The 23000-nt window shown below is 31.4% G+C and overlaps 1 protein-coding gene across 1 annotated transcript in view; it reads right to left on the bottom strand.

Annotated features, from left to right (window-relative positions):
- LOC119612506 (putative neural-cadherin 2) overlaps positions 1 to 22577 on the bottom strand; it is a gene marked incomplete at its 5' end in the record, with an annotated part of 62706 nt that extends 40129 nt beyond the window's left edge. Inside the window, 4 exons of the mRNA XM_037968314.1 lie at positions 4786 to 6106; positions 12727 to 12864; positions 20601 to 20765; positions 22462 to 22577. Of these exons, the coding sequence (XP_037824242.1) occupies positions 4786 to 6106; positions 12727 to 12864; positions 20601 to 20765; positions 22462 to 22577 (1740 nt within the window). The remainder of the gene's footprint in view (positions 1 to 4785; positions 6107 to 12726; positions 12865 to 20600; positions 20766 to 22461) is intronic.
- Positions 22578 to 23000: the final 423 nt, after the last annotated feature.

Raw genomic sequence — 23000 nt, 5'->3', positions numbered from 1 at the left:
AACTAACTAACTAACTAACTAACTACTAACTAACTACTAACTAACTAACTAACTAACTAACTAACTAACTAACTAACTAACTAACTAACTAACTAACTAACTAACTAACTAACTACTAACTAACTAACTAACTAACTAACTAACTAACTAACTAACTAACTAACTAACTAACTAACTAACTAACTAACTAACTAACTAACTAACTAACTAACTAACTAACTAACTAACTACTAACTAACTAACTACTAACTAACTAACTAACTAACTAACTACTAACTAACTAACTAACTAACTAACTAACTAACTAACTAACTAACTAACTAACTAACTAACTAACTAACTAACTAACTAACTAACTAACTAACTACTAACTAACTAACTAACTAACTAACTACTAACTAACTACTAACTAACTAACTAACTAACTAACTAACTAACTAACTACTAACTAACTAACTAACTAACTAACTACTAACTAACTAACTAACTAACTAACTAACTAACTAACTAACTACTAACTAACTAACTAACTAACTACTAACTAACTAACTAACTAACTAACTAACTACTAACTAACTAACTAACTAACTAACTAACTAACTAACTAACTAACTACTACTAACTACTAACTAACTAACTAACTAACTAACTAACTAACTACTAACTAACTAACTAACTAACTACTAACTAACTAACTAACTAACTAACTAACTAACTAACTACTAACTAACTAACTAACTAACTAACTAACTACTAACGAACTACTAACTAACTACTACTAAAACAACTAACTAACTAACTACTAACAACTAACTAACTAACTAATTAACTAACTAACTACTAACTAACTATTAACTAACTAACTCTAACAACAAACAAACAAACAAATAAACAAACAAAACTACTAACTAACTAACTAACTAACTAACTAGCTAACTGAAAAATATTCGGACGTGACTACGTAATTAAATAAAAAACACTTTCAAAAATTTTTTTTACTTCAAGTGCTTCTCTAAAGTAGGCGTATACTTAATATTTGCAATATCAATAAATCATTAACACGTATACGTACCGTTGTCGTTACTACAAACAGTTTAATTTCATAATGCAAAACTTCCCAAAGGAAGTAAAAAAATGTTGAACACTTTATGTAATACAATTTTTGTTCTTTACGATAAGAGCCAAAAATTTTGCCTCGAAGAGTAATTCAAAATTCCGAACGATTCGCGAGATATGAGCATGAGAAAATGTACTCTTTTTAACAGAACCTAAATAGAAACTACTTTTCTATGTAATTTAAAGTTTTCTATTCGGCTTTGCTAGGGCTATTTTGATATTTGCAAAAATGTGAAAAAATTATAGCCCGACGGTATTTCTGTTATTTGCAATACTATTGTAGTACTCAGCACTCAGCTATACCTATGCCGTATGATGTGAACAGTAGTGTTTTAAGTACAGTTACAGGCTGGTTGTTTTGTGAGTTGGTGATAAATCCTCTGTACTGGATGCTTGTTGTTTCGATTTAGATAATGTGGAATCGAGTTTCTTTTGCTTTTGTTGCATAAGAGAAAGTACTTAAAGTAGTTTTGTTCATAGAAGAAGATATAGCTCTATTATCCAGTTTAACATGTATTACAAAGTATAAAGATATCTTAAATTTAAATTCACAGCAATATAAATTATTTTGTAAATATTTTAAACTTATTTGAAAAAAAATTATACAAAAATAAGTTCAAAGTTATAGTATATCACCAGCTATTGAAATTAAATCAAGACGCAATTTTCAACACTTTGTATAAACGTTGACAATAAACATTCTTTCGTGCATTTAAAACTTCTTAACTTAAATAACAGCCAACAGACACTCAAGGCTTAAGCTTAACATTCTGCCAAAAGAAAGTTTGAAAAAAAAAAAAAATACAATTTGCAAGAAGTTGGCAACTTTTCTGCTGTTCTTGTCTCTGCTTAACCTGTTGCCATTAATTACCCTAAGTAAAGTTAGTTTAAACAATTATTTTTCATAATGTTAAAATAATTAAAGAAAATTTAAAACACAAGATCCAAAAACAAAGCAAAGTAAGTTTGTATTTGAAAATACTTTACTTTAAAGTAGCCTTTAATGGCAACAGGAAATAAACAAACCTATGAGTTGAGTGGAAATTTCCGTTTAGGAACTAGAATATTAACAAAACAACAATAACAGCAAAGTGTTAAAATATGTAATGTAGCCATTGACATTTCCGTAACAACCACTTGGCAAGGCTACTACTTACTTATAAAAAGAGCTACAAATAATTATTGTAAAACAAACTTAACCAACATTTAAATTAATTACTTACAAAGTCTGGTAGGCAGCCTATTGGTTGTTAAGGTGGAACTTTAAAATATTTTCTAAACATTTTTAACCATCAAACACTTGTTACATTATTAGAAATAATTACTTTTAGCGGGAATTGTTAAGAATTTTAAAAGCCTCAATATTAATTGGAAATTAAAGTGAAATATTTTTAATGAATTTTAAAGGGATATATTTCTTTTGGTAAGCAAAAGAGTGGAAGAGATATAAAAGTTTTAGAAAAAAGTTTTTCTTTAGTATTTTTTGTATAAAATTAAGTTTTTAAATTACAAGCAAATTTTACATTATTTTTGGGCTATTTTTGAAAATGTGTAATAGTAAAAAATTCAAAAATAACAACGGACTTCTCACCAAATTCAGAAGAATTGCAATGAAAAACTGAACATTTCAAATGCTGGCTCCAACCAATGGAGCATGTTTCGCAAGTATGAACTAAGCAAGAAGACAATTCAGACGAGAGTTTAAAAAATATTTAAAACAAGGTTTACATGGATACACAGACGGACGGACGATTGGTATACTTTAAGGTATAGGATGAATATTTTAGGGTGCTGCAAACATTTGTTGTATTTAATTCATATAAGAAATGCCACGCCCATATTTCTATTCCGTAAATATATTACCCAAATATTGACATTAAATTCAAAGTTATTCGTGCATAATTTGAGGATTTTAGCTCCAATAATTTCACACATATACGAGTTTTTGTATTAAACTGGTTCTAAAGTCTCTCTAAGGAAAGACCGTCTTTACCCCCCAAATGTTGACATGAATGTTAGAGTTTTTCGTATAAAAGTTGAAGATTCTAGCTGTAATAGTTTCCCAAATAAACGAATTTTAGTATTTAATCCATATGGAAGATGCCACGCCCTCTTTTGCTAAAACGCCCAGTTTTTGTTCTAAATATTCATGTTGATACCAAAAGAGCTGTTATATTTTTCAGATGTACTTATATAAGACTTTTTTTATATGGAAGACGCCCACTCTTGCTCATTTGCCTATATCTTTATATTAATGTCAAAGTTGTCCATACAAAAGTTGATTATTCCTGCCGTTGCAGTTTCTGAGATATGTGACTTTTAATAATTTATTTTGCATGTGGGCGTGGTGCCACGCCCATTTGACATTTTGTAGTGAATGGTAGCCTATAGTTCCTTCTAGACATACAGGACATATGTTCAGTTCTGGTCTCGTCATTATGGAAATCTGTAGTGTTTCTGAGTCTAGCAGAGTCAGTTTTAGTTAAGATGTTTAACATAATTATAATCTCCAAAGCTATATAACGGAGGTCACCTTGTATTGAAACTAGGTGTTATAATAGACCTATTTAAACCAAAATTAACAAGTTTCATGTTACGAATACGAAATTCCTTCAAAATTATGCGTTGATTACAAGGTTTTCATGAACGGAAGGGCATGGCTTAATCGACTCAGAAAATTATTATTCTATGCCGATTGGAGCAATATTTTTGTGCTTTACAAACATCAGCACAAACGTATAATACCCTCTATAAGATATATATACGATATTGTGATCATTCAATGTACTCGCCGTATACTTCCTATTTAGGGCCACCCTTTGCAAATCACTGGTACTGAATTTAACTTCTGATTATAACTTTTGTCTTCTTTAAAATTCACAATTCCCCTGCTACAAAAAAAAAAAGAACAATTAACAACCCCATAAATATGTCGAACTAATGACTGTGATTGAAATATAATGAAAATCTTTATTGTTTAACAATTATCTGATATTGAAAAATAAATCCACATATGTCTGTATTTTATATTTCTTTAATGAAATGTCTTCGTTTCTTTTTCATATCGCCATTGCCATTGATTGATTTTAATTAACAATTATAACGACACTAATTGCATTTATAAAATAATATTTATGAAATTGATAGACGGACAGACAGACAAAAAAACAAACAAACAAACAGACAGCAGCAACAGAATGATAAAGAAAAAAATATCATAAATAAAATATAAAGAAATGCAAATTTTTAATGAAAATGTTAAACAAATGATTGATGGCTGAGATTATAAATTTAAACATGAATAAACCAGTTTAAACAAAATTAAACATGTACAAAACGTAAAAATAACACAAACTAATGCATACTTTTAGGCTTATAGCAGTGCTTTGACTGGTTTAATTGTTTGGCAATAGTAGACAGTTTTAATTGAATTAAATTTAATCAAATTGTTGTTTGTTTGTGTGTGTTTATGGCAAATATAAATGAAATTAGTACAATTATTACAATTTGCCTAAAAGTCACTTTGTTTTCAGTGGCTAAACAGATCAAATGTTTAGAAATCTAATTTTAAATGAATAATATAATTTTATAATCATTAACCACAATTAGCACAAATATTAAAGTTATTTTGATATTGACATTTTTAAAGTACATATGCATATTACTCACTTCTATCATATTCGAGCTTAAAACTCGATCTTATCACATCACTGGCCATAGGATCCATACGAAATGTGAAAGGTCCTCCATTCCCTCGAGCTCTATCATCGGCATCTTTGGCTGTCACTTCTATAAATTTACGCGGGCTAACATTTTCAGGTAAAACAGGACGATAATCCTCCTTAAATACGGGAGCATTATCATTGACATCTTTAACGATGACCGTGAGAACCGCGGTGGCTGTACGCGGTACTACACCATCATCCACCGCCAATATTTCTAATTGATGTCGTTCGTTGGTCTCACGATCTAAAGATCTTTGTATGCTTATTGCTCCCTTATCGCTAATAGCAAATTGACGTTTACGATTACTAGCTCTTACCAGTTTATAGCTGACCTTACTCTTGCCACCCTGATCGGCATCGGTAGCTTTGAATTGTTCCAGTATGGTGCCAACTTTTGTATCTTCATACACCGACAATTCGATGCGTTCCCTTTCGAAATGCGGTGAGTTATCATTGATATCACGCAGCTTAACCACCACCCATGAATAGGCTAAATGATATTTATCACTATCATTATTGCCCATATCGTTGACCTGTATGCGAAAACGAAAACCACTGCTCTGCATGGGATCTTCATAGTCCAACGGCTGTATTATTTTCAAGGAACCAGTACCATCAGTATTACGTACCATTGCAAATTTATCGGAACCCAAACCACTGTTGGGCACTACTTTATATTGAAATGAATTTGTTTCATCCTCATCCTGCACTGTCACCGTTAGTATGGGTGTTTCCGGTATATAAGTGCCATTTGTTTCATCCACCTCCGTAAACCATTCGTCTTTGGTAAACATGGGTGGCATATCGTTTAAATCTTTTACTCTTATAGAAGCCGTGCCAGTACCCTTAAGACCACCACCATCCATGGCCACTACTTGTATGGAGTAGTCGGGTGTACGCTCACGATCCAGACAACAGACCGCTGTCTTAATAACACCCGTATCGGGTTCTATTTCGAATATGGGTGCTCCCGTCTCTTCTTCGATGACATTTTTCTCTATCGAATATATTAGTTTGGCATGTGTACCCTCATTGGGATCATCATAGTCTACGGCTGACATGGTCATCACTGCCAAACCGGAAGTGCCATTTTCCGTTACGTTACCATAATAAACGCCCTGAGGAAATTGTGGTGTATTGTCGTTGATATCTTTGAGATTAACTTGTATATCGGCATAGCCGACGAGTCCTTCGCCGCCCTCATCCTGGGCAAAGACTGTGAAGCGCCATTGTGGTCGGCCATTCGGTTGATCGCGATCAAGGGGCTGTAGGAAAAGGAAAGAAAAAACACAATTTTTTATATTTTTAATTAATGATTTACTTTAAAAAGATTAATTTTTTTTAATGTTTATAAAAAACCAAATATCGATGTTTGTGTTTATTTATTTAATTTTTTAATGTCTACATTTGTATATTTTACAATTTAATTATAATTGTCAATTTAAGAAGCTTATGTTAATGTCATTATTCTTTGTTAATGTCTATGAGATAATTAAAATTATAATTGAAATTATAATTTTTTCAAATGATTTTTTTTTTGTAATTTATATATTAGTATTTTAAACACGAACAGTACAAATAGAATTAGTCGACTCAGAAAATGATACTAAGCCTACCATTATTTTTGACAAAAAAGGTCCGATCATCCGAATGATCATTTAGAATGTATGGAGCTTTTGATCACTTAGGATGTATGGGGGCTAGGTGAAATAATGGGCAGATTTCAACCAATAGGCTTCTTCGTATTAGCTTCAGAATAAGTCCACTCAGAAAATGATACTAGGCCAACCATTATTTTTGTTCATTACAAACATCGGAACAAACCCAATATACCCTCATCGCATTATCTTCAAAATTTCGAAATGCAGTTTAATTACAAGGCTGACATCGAAAGATGGTTAGGAAGGACATTGCTTAGTCTTCTCAGAAAACGATTCTAAGCTGATTGGTATACTTTAAGGTAGGTATAGGACTAAATACATATTTTCACATTCCCAGGAATATAGTGTTAATAATTTTGCTTAGATTTCTACTTAATAATTAATATTATATGTATGCGCTGTGCCATCCATACTCCATATTTGCAGCTTAAGGTTTCCACAAAAGATTTCCAGTTTTTACTGTTTCGTGCCAGTTGTCTTAGTTCGCTAAACGATTTACCAGTCTCGGTGAAAACAGTCATGTTGTTAGCGGTCTACCTCGTCGCCGCATATCTTGCGGATTCCAGGCCAGAGCAGCATGTGGAGGAAGATCATAGGGTTTTCGCAGAGTGTGTCCAATCCAACAATATTTTCTTTTAATTATTTCGGCATTTATGCTCTGCTGTTGGGTAATTGTCCATAGTTCTTCGTTCAATATTCTTCTGGGCCACCATATTCGGGAAATATTTCTAAGACAGTGGTTTATAAAACTATGAAGTTTTGCCTTCATTTCTTCTATAACTAACTATGTATCTGAGCCGTAGAGAAGCACTGACTTCAAGCATGCTTTGAAAATTCAGCATTTAGTTGTAGTGCTGTTATTATTTGCGCGCCATACCCTTCGCAGTTTGGCAAAAGCCGTGCGGGCTTTCTGTATGAGACTTAGCATGTCCTGTTTAGCTCCCCCGCTGGTTGGATTGGTCTGCTATGTTTTGTCCTTTAATAGTAAAGATGAGACGTCGGATGATTATATTCGCAGTGATTCAGTTTTGTTAATGTTAATATTCTGAACCAACCTTTAATGATTGTTGATGTAAGTCGTTTAGTTTTGATTGCATGTGTCGATGCGAGTGTGAGAGCAGAACTATATATGTCATTAGCGTATTAAAGATCCTCGTGGCATTCATTCAGACGCCAAGTAATTCCCCGTTTATTGGTAGCATTATCAGATAATTTAATATTCCCGAAATAATTCTGTTTATACCCTACAACACTTGTATAAATATTGGTTCACCCATATTTAACCCCCTCAACGAAACTTCCGTTAACGTAAAAAATATGTATGAATTTTTTTGAATTTGAATTTTTTTTCATAAAAATTTTTTGAACGTTTTTCGTATCGTTTTATAAAATGAGGGGTTAAGTCGATTTCTCTGATGTTCGTCCGTCTGTCTGTCAGTCTGTTCATTCATACAAAACTTAAAATTCAATTGTAGTTTTAAAGAGAATTTGATAAAACCTGGAATATCACATCTAATCTGTGACAAGAAGGATGAAGTATATAGAAAATCATTGAAATCTGTTCATTACTTTATCACGACCCCATACAACCGGATTGGACAATAACTCCCTCACCTCTTCATGCTACAGTGATTATTCAGTAAGTGTTACTGGTTCATTCTCGGGAATTTTCTATACAGTCGAACGTGAATCGAAATGTGCGACAAGCTGAAGAATATTACAAATATTATATTTCTACCTTTCATGGAAAGGGGTCTTACTAAATTATCCTACAAAAATACAGACTGAGCTATATTGTTACAAGTTACAGCGTTTCAAAAATGTTCGGTTATTCACGGAGAAAGTCATTGAGTCCCTTGGTCTTTAACAGAAATTCGTAAAACTTCTTACTTATACGATGAAGAGGATTGGTTCAACAACTTTTATAAGATTCCAGAAATAAATTAGATAATGGCTTGTATGTATATAACTAAGTACTTATTTTTCAATGACTACTACGTACCGTCTGCATTACTTTTAAATACTCTTATAAAGACATAAAAGATACGTAATTATTATATCCACCACCACCATCAGTGATGATGGAGGGTATATATAACTTTGTCATTCCGTGTGTAACACAAAGAAATATTCATTCATATATAGTCTGGGTCCTTATCAAATTCTGAGTCGATCTAGCTATGTCCGTCTGTCTGTGTAAAATACGCTCACGTTAAAACGAAGCTATAGAATTTAACCAAATTCATCCAAAATGTTCTTCATTTTCCTAAGATTAAGATATCCATACAAGATTTGGCACAAATATTTCTTTTACATACAGAAATGTTACTGTCGTAGCTCCCATACTAGGTCCCCTTCAGAAAAACATTTAAATGCATATAACTCATTACCAAATAATGATATCCATACAAAAATTTTGCAGAAATATTACTTTTGTAATTTAAAATTTGTATTTTAAAATTTATTTAGATTTAGATTGCTTTTTATACAGAAATGTAGCTGGAAAATTTGTCTACGATCGGTCTACAATTGATCAGATCTCCCATACTAGGTCACTTATCTGTGTTATCTTTAGTAAAATTAGTTTAGTATAAACACTTTGTGCATAAGAATATATTTGTATTTTCTTAAACATTTCACACACATACAAATTATTAATTATCGCTAAAGTATATTTTAAGGCGCTTTAGAAATATAAAAGAAAACGGTGTTTTCGATCGCGACCTAGCAGCTGGTTTTTTATACACACAGAGAGAATATAGTTTTTCTCTGTGAAACCCATTATTAAATGCACAATAAAATAACTGAGCAATGGTGTTGTGAGTATGACAGCAAACTAACGAACAAAAAGACCGGGTACGTTTTCTGTGTAAGCAATTTTTGTATGCGTAAAGCGAAACAACTTTCAAACTCCCTATTTGTAAGTACTTATTTAAGTAGTTATTTGTAATCGTGCGTGCTTACCTCCAATGTCCTCACAGATTCTAACAAAAACTATCAAACATTGTTTTAGACTTTGTCGAGAACTATCGGGGAAATTTACTTAAGGTTCTGATAAAGATATCTCAAAAAATGTTAAGAATCACTCAAATAAAAAGATTCGTAATCTTTCCAATTTATTTCTACTAATTTTCATGTGTATTTTGTAGATTATTCAAAAACAGTATTAAATATTATTTTTTTAACAACCAAGTGTTCATTCGGTCTCTTAAAATTCTTAGATTTTCGAGATTTATTACTTCATCTTGAAAATAATGTAAGACCTAAGAAAAGAATCTAGAGACGACAATTTCTGTATGCTGATAATAATAAATCAGTTAAATTTCTAACAAAAGTATTATATGGGAAGTAGTAAAACCATGAACATAAGATATTATAATCCCCAATTCCATCATAAAATTTCTATTAAAATGATTATTACATTAATACAATTCTCATACTTTTATTAATGTTTAATATGTGTTTTTTAAGTTTAATTCTGTGTAATCAAATGTACTACAGAAAACCAAAAAAATAAAACTTTGTTTTGAAATCATTTGCTAACATTAGCACATATAACATATGTATTTATGTACATACATATATTTGCTAAACATACTTATAATTTTAACCAGACTCTTGATTTTTAAGTTCATTTTCATGTTGTTGTTTTACTATTTTTTGTTGTGTTGTTTTGTAAAAAAAAAAACTTTTTCATGTTAACAGGATTTTCGTCTATGTTTTACATAATCTTTATATATATTTGTGGTGAAAAGAGTATTAAATATTTTTGTTAAGTACTAAAAAGCTTTTAGTTTGTGAAAAAAAATATGTAAAACTATAGATGAGCAAAAGGGTAATGCAAATATTGTAATTGTTAAAAATGTTCATTCAATGTGAATTTTTGAGTAGGAAGGATAATGTCCGTCCCTCTGTGGTAGAAAATCTTGATATTAAATTATTATTTTAATTTTAAATACTTTAACATAATTTTAATTTAAATTTTAACTAATTGGAGAAAAAGTGGTCTTCTAATTTTGCATATAATATTTAATGAAATGTCAAAGTTTTTATACCCTCCACCACCATCAGTGGTGATAGAGGGTATATATAACTTTGTCATTCCGTGTGTAACACCAAGAAATATTCATCTGAGACCCAACAAAGTATATATATTCTGGGTCCTTATCAAATTCTGAGTCGATTTAGCTATGTCCGTCTGTCCGTCTGTCTGTGTAAAACACGCTCACGATAAAACGAAGCAATAGAGCTTAACCAAATTCACCCAAAATGTTCCTCATTTTCCTAAGTTGTTTGGTATTGCAAATGGGCAAAATCGGTTCACACCGCGAAAAGTTATGAATCAAAATTTAAAACAACCTCTGAAAAAATAAGCATTTTTACACATTCTGATGTAATTTTCTCGAAAACTATGCAAGATAATTCCATTGAAATCACCATACATTCGTTTCTGCACAAGATCTTGATCCCTGCTGAAAATTGCTAGAATCGGTCCACAATTTCATATACCTCCCATACAAAAGTACATATTCCCGGAAAATGGGTTTTTTGTTAATAACTTCCGCCACAATGTCGATATCTTCACAAAATTTTACAAATTAAAATCTTATGTCAATAGAATTCTTTCAGAGGAAAAATTTTATGGATCGGTCCATAATTGGACATAGCTCCCATACAAGGTCCCCTCCCGAAAATCACTTAAACGCGCATAACACATTACTAAATTAAGATATCCATATAAGGTTTGGTACAAGTATTACTCATATGCACAGAAATATTACTGTGAAATTTTTTTCCGATCGGTCCATAATTGGTCATAGCTCCCATACAAGGTCCCCTCCCGAAAATCACTTAAACGCGCATAACTCATTACTAAATTAAGATATCAATATAAAATTTGGCAAAGTAGTACTCATATGCACAGAAATATTACTGTGAAAATTTTTTTCGATCGGTCCATAATTGGTCATAGCTCCCATACAAGGTCCCCTCCCGAAAATCACTTAAACGCTCATAACTCATTACTTAATTAAGATACCCATATGGTACAAATATTACTCATATGCACAGAAATATTACAGATAATTTTTTTTCCGATCGGTCCATAACTGGTCATAGCTCCCATACAAGGTCCCCTCCCGAAAATCACTTAAACGCACATAACTCATTAATAAATTAAGATATCCATATAAAGTTTGGCAAAAATATTGCTCATATACAGAGAAATATTACTGTGAAATTGTTTTCCTATCGATCCATAATTGATCATAGCTCCCATACAAGGTCCCTTTCAGAAAAACACTTAAAGGCACATAACTCATTACCAAATAATGATATAAATAAATACTATTTTTGTTCATAAATACTATTTTGTAATGCAAAAAGCACTTAATGCTATTTCAAAAATTTTTCACGATCGGTCTATATTTGGTAATATCTCTCATACTAGGTCCTACCCCTAAAAGCGCTTTAACCATATTTAACTATTTGCATTATCAATTTGTGTAGAACAAAATTATATATACATATGTATGTATTTTTAAAATCCTTAAATCTTTCACACACATGCATACATGCAAATACGAGATATCGCTAAAGCATATCTTAATGTTCAATAAATCTTGGAATTGTTGTAGATTTAAGCTGTTTAAATCTTGGGATTTTTCTATTTAAGACATGAGAAAACTTATTTCTACAAATATTTTATTAATTAGAAATGTATTAATACAAAAGTTGCTGGTGGAGTGTATTTAAGATTCGGCTCAGCCGAATATAGCACTCTAACTTGTTTTTTTTTTAATTAATTTCCTTGCAGTACCCTTATGCTCATGCAGGATACAAATACAGAAGAAGGAAAAAAGTTTTAATTTAATTTTGTAGTTATTTTGTTGGCATTTAATAAAGACTACTAATATGACCGTTAGTACAAGACCAATGTTATTTAGTTGGTTTAGTGTAATAAAAACCGGAAAAAGAAAATTAAATAATAAAACTACAAAGAATAAATTGAGTTAAACATAATTAGCAAAGAGATACTGAAACTAAAATGAGTATGACATTTCATAGAGTTATTAAAAATGGAGAAAAAAATGAAATATATGACTGAAATCCTTAACCAAAAAAGTAGTTTTATACTTTTTTTAACGAAATTCATTTACAGACTTTAAATTACAAATATAACTCTGGGGTTTAAATATTCTTAATAATTTTTTTAAGCAACTTACCTTTAAAACAAAAATATCACCCGTTGTACGATTTATATCAAATTTACTATTAGCTGTATTGTCAGGATCTATACCCTGACCGGTGAGAAAATATACAATATTTATGGGTCTATCTACATCGCCATCGGTGGCAGTAACCTTAAAAAGAATAAAAAAAAATACAACATAAATTTATTAAACATAATAGCAATAATAATTTTTTTTTTAAAATCGTTGTAATAAAAATATATTGACTTATTGCTATATTTAAATTAATAATTTAAACATAAATCACACGCACTTACAACATCCAGTTTCTTGAAAATATGTATATACACATTTTCCAGCAACTGCCAATTACTATAGTTTTATTATGTTTTCTGTCTGTCTGTCTGTCTTTTAGCTGCTGGCTTGCCATTTTTGTTGAAAAATTGTAAGTTAAACTTAAGCTTGTATCTGTATCCATGAATGTATGTATCTATTGTATATATGTATCTAGTAATGGGTAGAAGATTTATACAGCAAAAAGTTTTCTCGTATATCATAAGTATTCGTACAGTAGTCTGGTAATGAAATAATTAACACATTAGGAAATTTTAAGATTAGTTTAGACGAAAAATTAAGCAAAGTAGTTCCATATGCCCATAGTCGGGCATAACCGACCATATATTACCCGACACTAGTGAATATGTTTAAAATGTGGATTATTTTTATACCCTCCACCACCACCAGTGGTGATAGAAGGTATATATAACTTTGCCATTCCGTGTGTAACACCAAGAAATATTCATCTGAGACCCAACAAAGTATATATCTGGGTCCTTATCAAATTCTGAGTCGATTTAGCTATGTCCGTCTGTCCGTCCGTCTGTCTGTGTAAAACACGCTCACGATAAAACGAAGCAATAGAGTTTAACCAAATTCACCCAAAATGTTCTTCATTTTCCTAAGTTGTTTGGTATTGCAAATGGGCAAAATCTGTTCACACCGGGAAAAGTTATGAATCAAAATTTAAAACAACCTCGAAAAAAATAAAAATTTTTTACACATTCTGATGCAATTTTCTCGAAAACTATGCAAGATAATTCCATGAAAATCACCACACGTCCGTTTCAATATAAGAGCTTGATCCCTACTGAAAACTTCCTGAATCGGTCTACAATTTCATATACCTTCCATACAAAAGTACATATTCCCGGAAAATGGGTTTTTTGTTAATAACTTCCGCCACAATGTCGATATCTTCACAAAATTTTACAAATTAAAATCCTATGTCAATAGAATTCATTAAGCGAGAAAATGTTCTGGATCGGTCCATAATTGGACATAGCTCCCATACAAGGTCCCCTCCCGAAAATCACTTAAACACGCATAACTCATTACTAAATAAAGATACCCATATAAAGTTTGGTACAAGTATTACTCATATGCATACAAATATTACTGTAAAATTTTTTCCCGATCGGTCCATAATTGGACATAGCTCCCATACAAGGTCCCCTCCCCAAAATCACTTAAACGCGCATAACTCATTACTAAATTCAGATATCCATATAAAATTTGGTACAAGTATTGCCCAAGTGCATAGAAATATTACTGTGAACGTTTTTTTTTTGGATCGGTCCATAATTGGTCATAGCTCCCATACAAGGTCCCCTCCCCAAAATCACTTAAACGCATTTAACTCATTACTAATTTAAGATATACATATAAAATTTTGTACAAGTATTGCTTACATATACAGAAATATTACTATGAAAGTTTTTTTTGGATCGGTCTACAATTGGTCATAGCTCCCATATAAGGTCCCCTCCCCAAAATCACTTAAACGCACATAACTCATTACTAAATTAAGATATCCATATAAAATTTGGTACAAGTGTTGCTCACATATACAGAAATATTACTATAAAATTTTTTTGGATCGGTCCATAATTGGTCATAGCTCCCATACAAGATCCCCTCCCGAAAACCACTTTAACGCGCATAACTCATTACTAAATTAAGAAATCCATATAAAATTTGGCACAAGTATTGCTCATATACAGAGAAATATTATTGTGAAATTGGTTTCCTATCGGTCCATAATTGATGATAGCTCCCATACAAGGTCACTTTCAGAAAAACACTTAAAGGCACATAACTCATTACAAATAGTGATACCCATAAAATATTTGGCTTAAATACTATTTTTGTACACAGAAATGTTATTTCAAAATTTTTTCACGATCGGTCCATACTTGGTCATAGCTCCCATACAAGGTTCCCTCCTGAAAATCACTTAAACGCACATAACTCATTACCAAATATTGATATCCATACATTTAGCACAAATATTCCTCTTATTTATATACATAATTGGTCTTAGCTCCCATACAAGGTCCTTTTACGAAAATCTGTTAACGTACATTACTCATTACCAAGTCAAGCTATTGATACAAAATTTGGCACAAATATTAGTTTTGTATACAAAAATTCTATTTCAAGATTTTTTCATGATCGGTTCATAACATTGGTACGGTCGGTCCCATACAAGGTTCCCTTCAGAAAATCACTTAAACACACATTACTTATTACTGAATTACGATATAGATACAAAATTTTACTGAAATATAGCTTTTATGTACAGAAATTTAGCTTAAAGAATTTTTTACGATCAGTCTATAATTGGTCATACCTTCCATACTAGGTCCTGCCCCTAAAAGCGCTTTAACCGTATTTAACTAGTTACATTATCAATTTGTGTAGAACAAAATTATGTATATGTATTTTGAAAATCCTTAAATCTTTCACACACATGCAAATTACTAAATATCGCTAAGCGCTATAAAAATAGAAAGAAAATGGCGTTTGTAATGTTCAATAAATCTTGGAATTGTAATATATGTAAACTGTTTAAATCTTGAGATTTTTCTATTTAAGACATGACTTAACTTAGTTCTACAAATATTTGATCAATTAGAAAAGTATTAATATAAAAGTATCTGGTGGAGGGTATTTAAGATTCGGCTCAGCCGAATATAGCACTCTAACTTGTTTTTAAATAATAAAGCATTTAATTTATTTTTTACCTTTATTCCGATATATTTGTACTTATTCTTGACAAAAAAAGAGATTTTCTACAAAAGGGCTCATATGGGGTAAGGATAAATATGGGCCTATCCTTATAAATTTTTGTAGAGGAATTTATGTCTATATCAAAATTATTTATGTAGAACTTAATCGTGTTATTAGTATTTTTAAGTGAATTTTGACCTTCAAGTCATTTTCTGAAGGGGAATTTGTATGGGGGCTAGGGTCAAATGACGCCCGATCGTTACAAAAACAATCAGTGTCATTTAGACTTCAATAAACTAATTTTTGCCGATTTTTGTTGACATAGTAGAACATTTAGCAAAATTATGAGCCCAAAAGCCCTATTCGGGGGGTACGGTTATATGGGCGCTAGGCAAAATATTGGACCGATTTCAACCAATTTCAATTGCGTTCGTCGTGCCAAATTTCATCAAATTATCTTTAAAATTGTGATCTGTAGCTAGCGCACAAGCTTTACATGGACAGACAGACACAAATGTCGAGAGTTTAACGTGAACACCTGCCATGATGGCCTAATTTCACGGTGGTCTTTTTCATCCACTCTGTAGACGCCCCTGAATCCTTCTATGAACAACTCAGGTGGCAATTTTTGTACACTGGTCTAAAGTCAATAGAAGGGGGTGACAAGTCCCAGAATCAGGTGAAATCGAATCATCAGCTTGAAATAAAAACCGGGAGGTGACCACCTTTATGATGTCATGAAAGATTTCATTATTTAAAATGCAATCCCTATCATCTAATGACCCATTCCAGTGCATTCCCTAACCTCTTTAAGCCAGCGCAACCACACTACTGACATGGCTCTGTTGTTTTGGCAACAGCATCTAGAGACATATTTGGTAGTCCGAAATACCCAACAAAATGGATCAGGATCCCGATCAATGTGACAAAGGAAATAGGAATTTCTAAAGTCAATTTATTCCAATAATTGTGCCGACAATTAGTCGCGTAGCATATAACAATATAACCTGTTGAGATGGCAACAGCACCGAAGAACTTCCCCGAAGCGTAAAAAGGCATACTAAATCAGTACTAATCTCCAATATATGGAGACTTTCGCGATCTTTCACCAATTTTCGCATCAGTTCCATTCCCATGATCATAAAGATCGCTCTACGGGATGACAGGTAACTATTGAATACTAACCAATTCCCCAATTCCTGTGGGAAACCCCCTACCCGTAGTGCCAGATTAGACCCCATGTCAAATCATTCGAAGGAATGGCCGATGATACATTTGATCATCACCAGTTTATAGTCCCGGCAGACTATTGGTAGCACCTCTTTACCCCGGGATTGCAATACACCAAGATGGAGATTTCATCAAGGAAACATGCCCGCGGGGGGAAGACAGACAGACAGATATACAGACGGACGGGCGGACATATCTAAATCTACTCAGAAAGTGATTCTAAGCCGATTGGTATACTTCATATTTTTGGGTGTTACAAACATCAGCACAAATGCATAATAATTTAATTCAATTGTTTATACAGCAATATCCGTCTGTCTGTCTATTGAAAGGATGATAATGACTGAACAAAAAGAGCTAGTAAGCCTAAGATAAATATAAGGACATATTTTTTGTGGAAATAATCTCAATCAAAATAATTTCATTAGAGTTTATTCAACAGCCATAACTTATTATATTTTACTACATTATCATTGATCCCACTGTACCAGATACATATGTATGTATCTGATCATGTTTAAGAATGCGTGTGCATAAAACATCCATTTTATTTTTGTCCCTTCATAGGCCATAAATTCATACATTGTTTTAACACACAAAAAAAGTGATGATGTTGTAAAATTAAATATTTTGTTGTTGTTGTTATTATTTTACTCTTTTTCTTGCTGTTTGTTGCTCATTTCAATTTAAATTATTATGTTGCAACATTGTGGCTGATAATTATTGTGGGTGCCACACACACACACAAATAAATAAAATTAAATTATTTGAATTTATTATACCAAAGTTATTTTTACAGTTTAAATTCATTGTTAAAGTCTAAAAAAACACTCAAACAAACAATGGAATAATTTACATACTTTTATTTTTTAGCAAATTACTTTGTTTTTCTTGTCGTCAATAACTCCTCTTGTAATCAAACAGCTGCATAAACAAACCGACGGATGGAAGGACGGGCGGACAGACGGATTTGTGAACTTGTATATGAGTCTGCCTATAATTGTCTGTGGTATTTTTGTTTTAAAACATTTAAAAACATTTATAACATACTCCTCGTCCTTTAAATGTTTGTATATATATATATATTTCTATATTTGTATTATGTATTTGGGTCGAACGTTATACAATGGTCATGAAATTGCATTTATAAAAATTCATAACAATTCAGGCGTTAAAATACATACAATTTAAAACAATGTTGGTTTCAGTTATACCACGTTTTATGTTTTGTTCTTTTGTCTTTTAAATTTTTTGGTTACTACAACTACATACATACATATGTATGCAGCTGATGAATACATACATATGTATGTTTGTTTGTTTCACTTTTGTTTATAAATTATTTAAAATCATTTGGGTATTGTTTTATATTACAATACCGTTGTGTACATTTTTTCTGGCGCTTTTTTGCAAAAAGTTTGTCTTTTTCTAGGTTTATTGACATTTTTTTATATTATTGAAAGCTTGAAATGTTTTGAGAACTTTTTAAAATTAATAAAAAGGGAATTTTCAGAATAAAGTTAATCCACAACGGATGGGTATTCAGATAAATCTAACTGTTAAATTGAACTGAACTAGAACTGAACTAGAACTGAACTAGAACTGAACTAGAACTGAACTAGAACTGAACTAGAACTGAACTAGAACTGAACTAGAACTGAACTAGAACTGAACTAGAACTGAACTAGAACTGAACTAGAACTGAACTAGAACTGAACTAGAACTGAACTAGAACTGAACTAGAACTGAACTAGAACTGAACTAGAACTGAACTAGAACTGAACTAGAACTGAACTAGAACTGAACTAGAACTGAACTAGAACTGAACTAGAACTGAACTAGAACTGAACTAGAACTGAACTAGAACTGAACTAGAACTGAACTAGAACTGAACTAGAACTGAACTAGAACTGAACTAGAACTGAACTAGAACTGAACTAGAACTGAACTAGAACTGAACTAGAACTGAACTAGAACTGAACTAGAACTGAACTAGAACTGAACTAGAACTGAACTAGAACTGAACTAGAACTGAACTAGAACTGAACTAGAACTGAACTAGAACTGAACTAGAACTGAACTAGAACTGAACTAGAACTGAACTAGAACTGAACTAGAACTGAACTAGAACTGAACTGACTAGAACTGAACTAGAACTGAACTAGAACTGAACTAGAACTGAACTAGAACTGAACTAGAACTGAACTAGAACTGAACTAGAACTGAACTAGAACTGAACTAGAACTGAACTAGAACTGAACTAGAACTGAACTAGAACTGAAACTAGAACTGAACTAGAACTGAACTAGAACTGACTAGAACTGAACTAGAACTGAACTAGAACTGAACTAGAACTGAACTAGAACTGAACTAGAACTGAACTAGAACTGAACTAGAACTGAACTAGAACTGAACTAGAACTGAACTAGAACTGAACTAGAACTGAACTAGAACTGAACTAGAACTGAACTAGAACTGAACTAGAACTGAACTAGACTAGAACTGAACTAGAACTGAACTAGAACTGAACTAGAACTAGAACTGAACTAGAACTGAACTAGAACTGAACTAGAACTGAACTAGAACTGAACTAGAACTGAACTAGAACTGAACTAGAACTGAACTAGAACTGAACTAGAACTGAACTAGAACTGAACTAGAACTGAACTAGACTGAACTAGAACTGAACTAGAACTGAACTAGAACTGAACTAGAACTGAACTAGAACTGAACTAGAACTGAACTAGAACTGAACTAGAACTGAACTAGAACTGAACTAGAACTGAACTAGAACTGAACTAGAACTGAACTAGAACTGAACTAGAACTGAACTAGAACTGAACTAGAACTGAACTAGAACTGAACTAGAACTGAACTAGAACTGAACTAGAACTGAACTAGAACTGAACTAGAACTGAACTAGAACTGAACTAGAACTGAACTAGAACTGAACTAGAACTGAACTAGAACTGAACTAGAACTGAACTAGAACTGAACTAGAACTGAACTAGAACTGAACTAGAACTGAACTAGAACTGAACTAGAACTGAACTAGAACTGAACTAGAACTGAACTAGAACTGAACTAGAACTGAACTAGAACTGAACTAGAACTGAACTAGAACTGAACTAGAACTGAACTAGAACTGAACTAGAACTGAACTAGAACTGAACTAGAAACTGAACTAGAACTGAACTAGAACTGAACTAGAACTGAACTAGAACTGAACTAGAACTGAACTAGAACTGAACTAGAACTGAACTAGAACTGAACTAGAACTGAACTAGAACTGAACTAGAACTGACTAGAACTGAACTAGAACTGAACTAGAACTGAACTAGAACTGAACTAGACTGACTACTAGAACTGAACTAGAACTGAACTAGAACTGAACTAGAACTAGAACTGAACTAGAACTGAACTAGAACTGAACTAAAACTGAACTAGAATTAAATAAATTATTCCAAAAATCAATATGTCAACATTTTTTTCATTCTGTGCTTAAAAATGTTGTACTCAAATTGCCCTTAATAAACAATGTGCCTCATACGTATGATTTATGTTAAATTCTTTAACACTCATACTCATAAATTTTAAGAGAAACTTACCTGTAATATACGTTTAGGTAAATTACGATCATCTTCTTCGGTAATTTGTGTACGATATGTTTGACGATCAAATGTCGGTGGATTATCATTAACATCCCGTACATTTATTATAACGGTGGTGTAATTTGTCTTACGACTACGTGAAGCTTCCAAGCGTAATTCATACTGCAAAAGAAAACATATAGATGAAAATTTTAATTAAACTTTTATGTGGTTAAAGTGGTTAAAAAGTAATAATATAAATAACTTAAATCTAAATTTCTTTCACGTACGTCATTTTCATCTGCCTTTTTAGTTTATTCTATAAGGGAGTTTTAGTTTTATATTTTATATTTTATTTTCTACTTAGTAGTTGCTAAAGTTTTTTGTCTACTTTTTATTTTAAGTATTTTTTGTGTAAATGTATATTTAAAAAGTTTAATGTCTTCGACAAAATCTGCATAAAACTTATGTGCTTTTTGTTTTTTTTTAGTTTTTGTAGTTGGTGCTGCTCTGTTGCCACAACAAAATTTATGTTGCTGATTTTTTGCTAGAGAAAGAAGTTCACCATAAATATGCCATTAGAGTGCTCTGGTTTCTATTTTTATATAAAAAAGAGCTAATATGCAAATCTCATATAAGACTGAAAGTAACTGATGTTATGATCTCCATACTTTTTGTTGCATGTCAAAAAGTTGCAACTACAAAAGGAAACTAAAATCTTACATTTGCCATATTAAGTACTGTGGGTAAGTTTGAAACAAAAGTGGGTTAAATATTCAATAAGAAGATTTAAAATCTAAAAAATTAATCTCAAATGTTGTTAAAATTTCTTGTTTAATCACAAGAAGCTTTAAATTTACTATACTAAGTTACTATAATCTTTAACAGGAGATTTTGTAAAGCATATAAGTTCACCGTTTATGTTGATGTTTGAAATGCAGAAAACTTAAAGTAAATTGACGCAATATCGCGTTCTTCGGTGTTGATTTTAAAATCAAATAATCTTTTGAAATCGCTGCTAATTTTTCAAATTCCTATACATCCGTTTCTCTCCCAGTTGACGTTTCCATTTTAACAGCGTTCGCCAAAAGCTTTAAATATCTTTAGTAGTATTTATTTAATTTTCTTTTAATTTTCTAGAAAATATTTTATTTGCAAATAAAAAAGAACTTAAGCAAAGTTTTGCAACTTTTTTTTAATATGTTTGTTTGTCACACACTTATTTTATGTTTAATGTATGACTGATGTGATTTTTATAATTTCTACAAAGTGTTATCTGTAGAAAGAGAGAAAAAGAAAACTTAACATATTGTTGTCAAATAAAAAAGAAGAGTAATTGTTTTTTTATTGCATACTTTGCGGTGTCATTTGCATAGACATAAAAGGTGTACGAACGTACGTACTACTTTTTAATTTGTAAAAGTTCGACAAGATGGAAAAGTTGGCATAGAATCAAAATATTTTATGTATGCTCTGATACCTGATGTTATGACCGGAAAGAAAAGATGAGATTTTTTCTAAAATCTTTTATAATTTTAAAACTAAAATAGTGTAATTTGGGGCGGGGATTAGTTACGTTGGTAGCACTTAACATATATATATGAAATAAAAAATACAATGATGTTTACTAAAAACCACATCTAAAGTTTGTTTTTTACGTGAGACGATGTATCAAAAATTAATGAATTATTCCGGCTAGAGTTCGATTCGTATATAAGACAGCTAATTCAAGCTAATTCAAATTGAAAATTTTTGATTTGATTTGAGCCTGAGAAAACTTAAAATAATATAGTTCGATTAAGAATATAGGTGAAAAACATAAAATTAATTCTTATTCTGTGAACCATTACCATAACCATGTTAATATTCTCATACTTACCCTTGGTCTAGTTTCATAATCTAAGGGCGATGCTACGAATATAGCTCCAGTATTATTATGTACACCAAAAGCATTGCCTATGTTACCGCCTGTGATCGAGTATCGAATACTCGAGGCTAAAAACGAGACGGAAATAACAAATTTTAATTATTGATTATTATTTTTACAAAAACTTAATACTAAAAAATATAATAAATAAAACTTTATTTTTTTAAATAATTTTTAAGAATTTTAAATTAATAATTTAAAATTTTTTTTTTCTCCCCATTATGGAACAATTTTCCATCACTGACTTTTGAAATAACAATCAACCTAAGTACAAGAACAACACATAAGTATCTACCGCACGAAGCTGTATGTTGTTGTTGTTTTCTTAAAACTGCATGCACTACGATTTTTTTACAAAATACGTAAATACGTTTCGTTTTTTGCTCATATCTCCACAATTTATCAAATAATTTTTAACAGGAAACTTCCCGAAGATAGCTGCGATCTGAATGCACATACAATGTTTGGTTTAAACATACATATTTTCAAAA

The sequence above is a fragment of the Lucilia sericata genome, unplaced genomic scaffold (genome assembly GCF_015586225.1).
Source record: "Lucilia sericata isolate MDLA Ls3-8-SP2 unplaced genomic scaffold, ASM1558622v1 Contig001719F_arrow, whole genome shotgun sequence".
Classification (NCBI taxonomy): domain Eukaryota; kingdom Metazoa; phylum Arthropoda; class Insecta; order Diptera; family Calliphoridae; genus Lucilia; species Lucilia sericata.
This window is presented reverse-complemented; position numbering and strand designations above follow the sequence as displayed.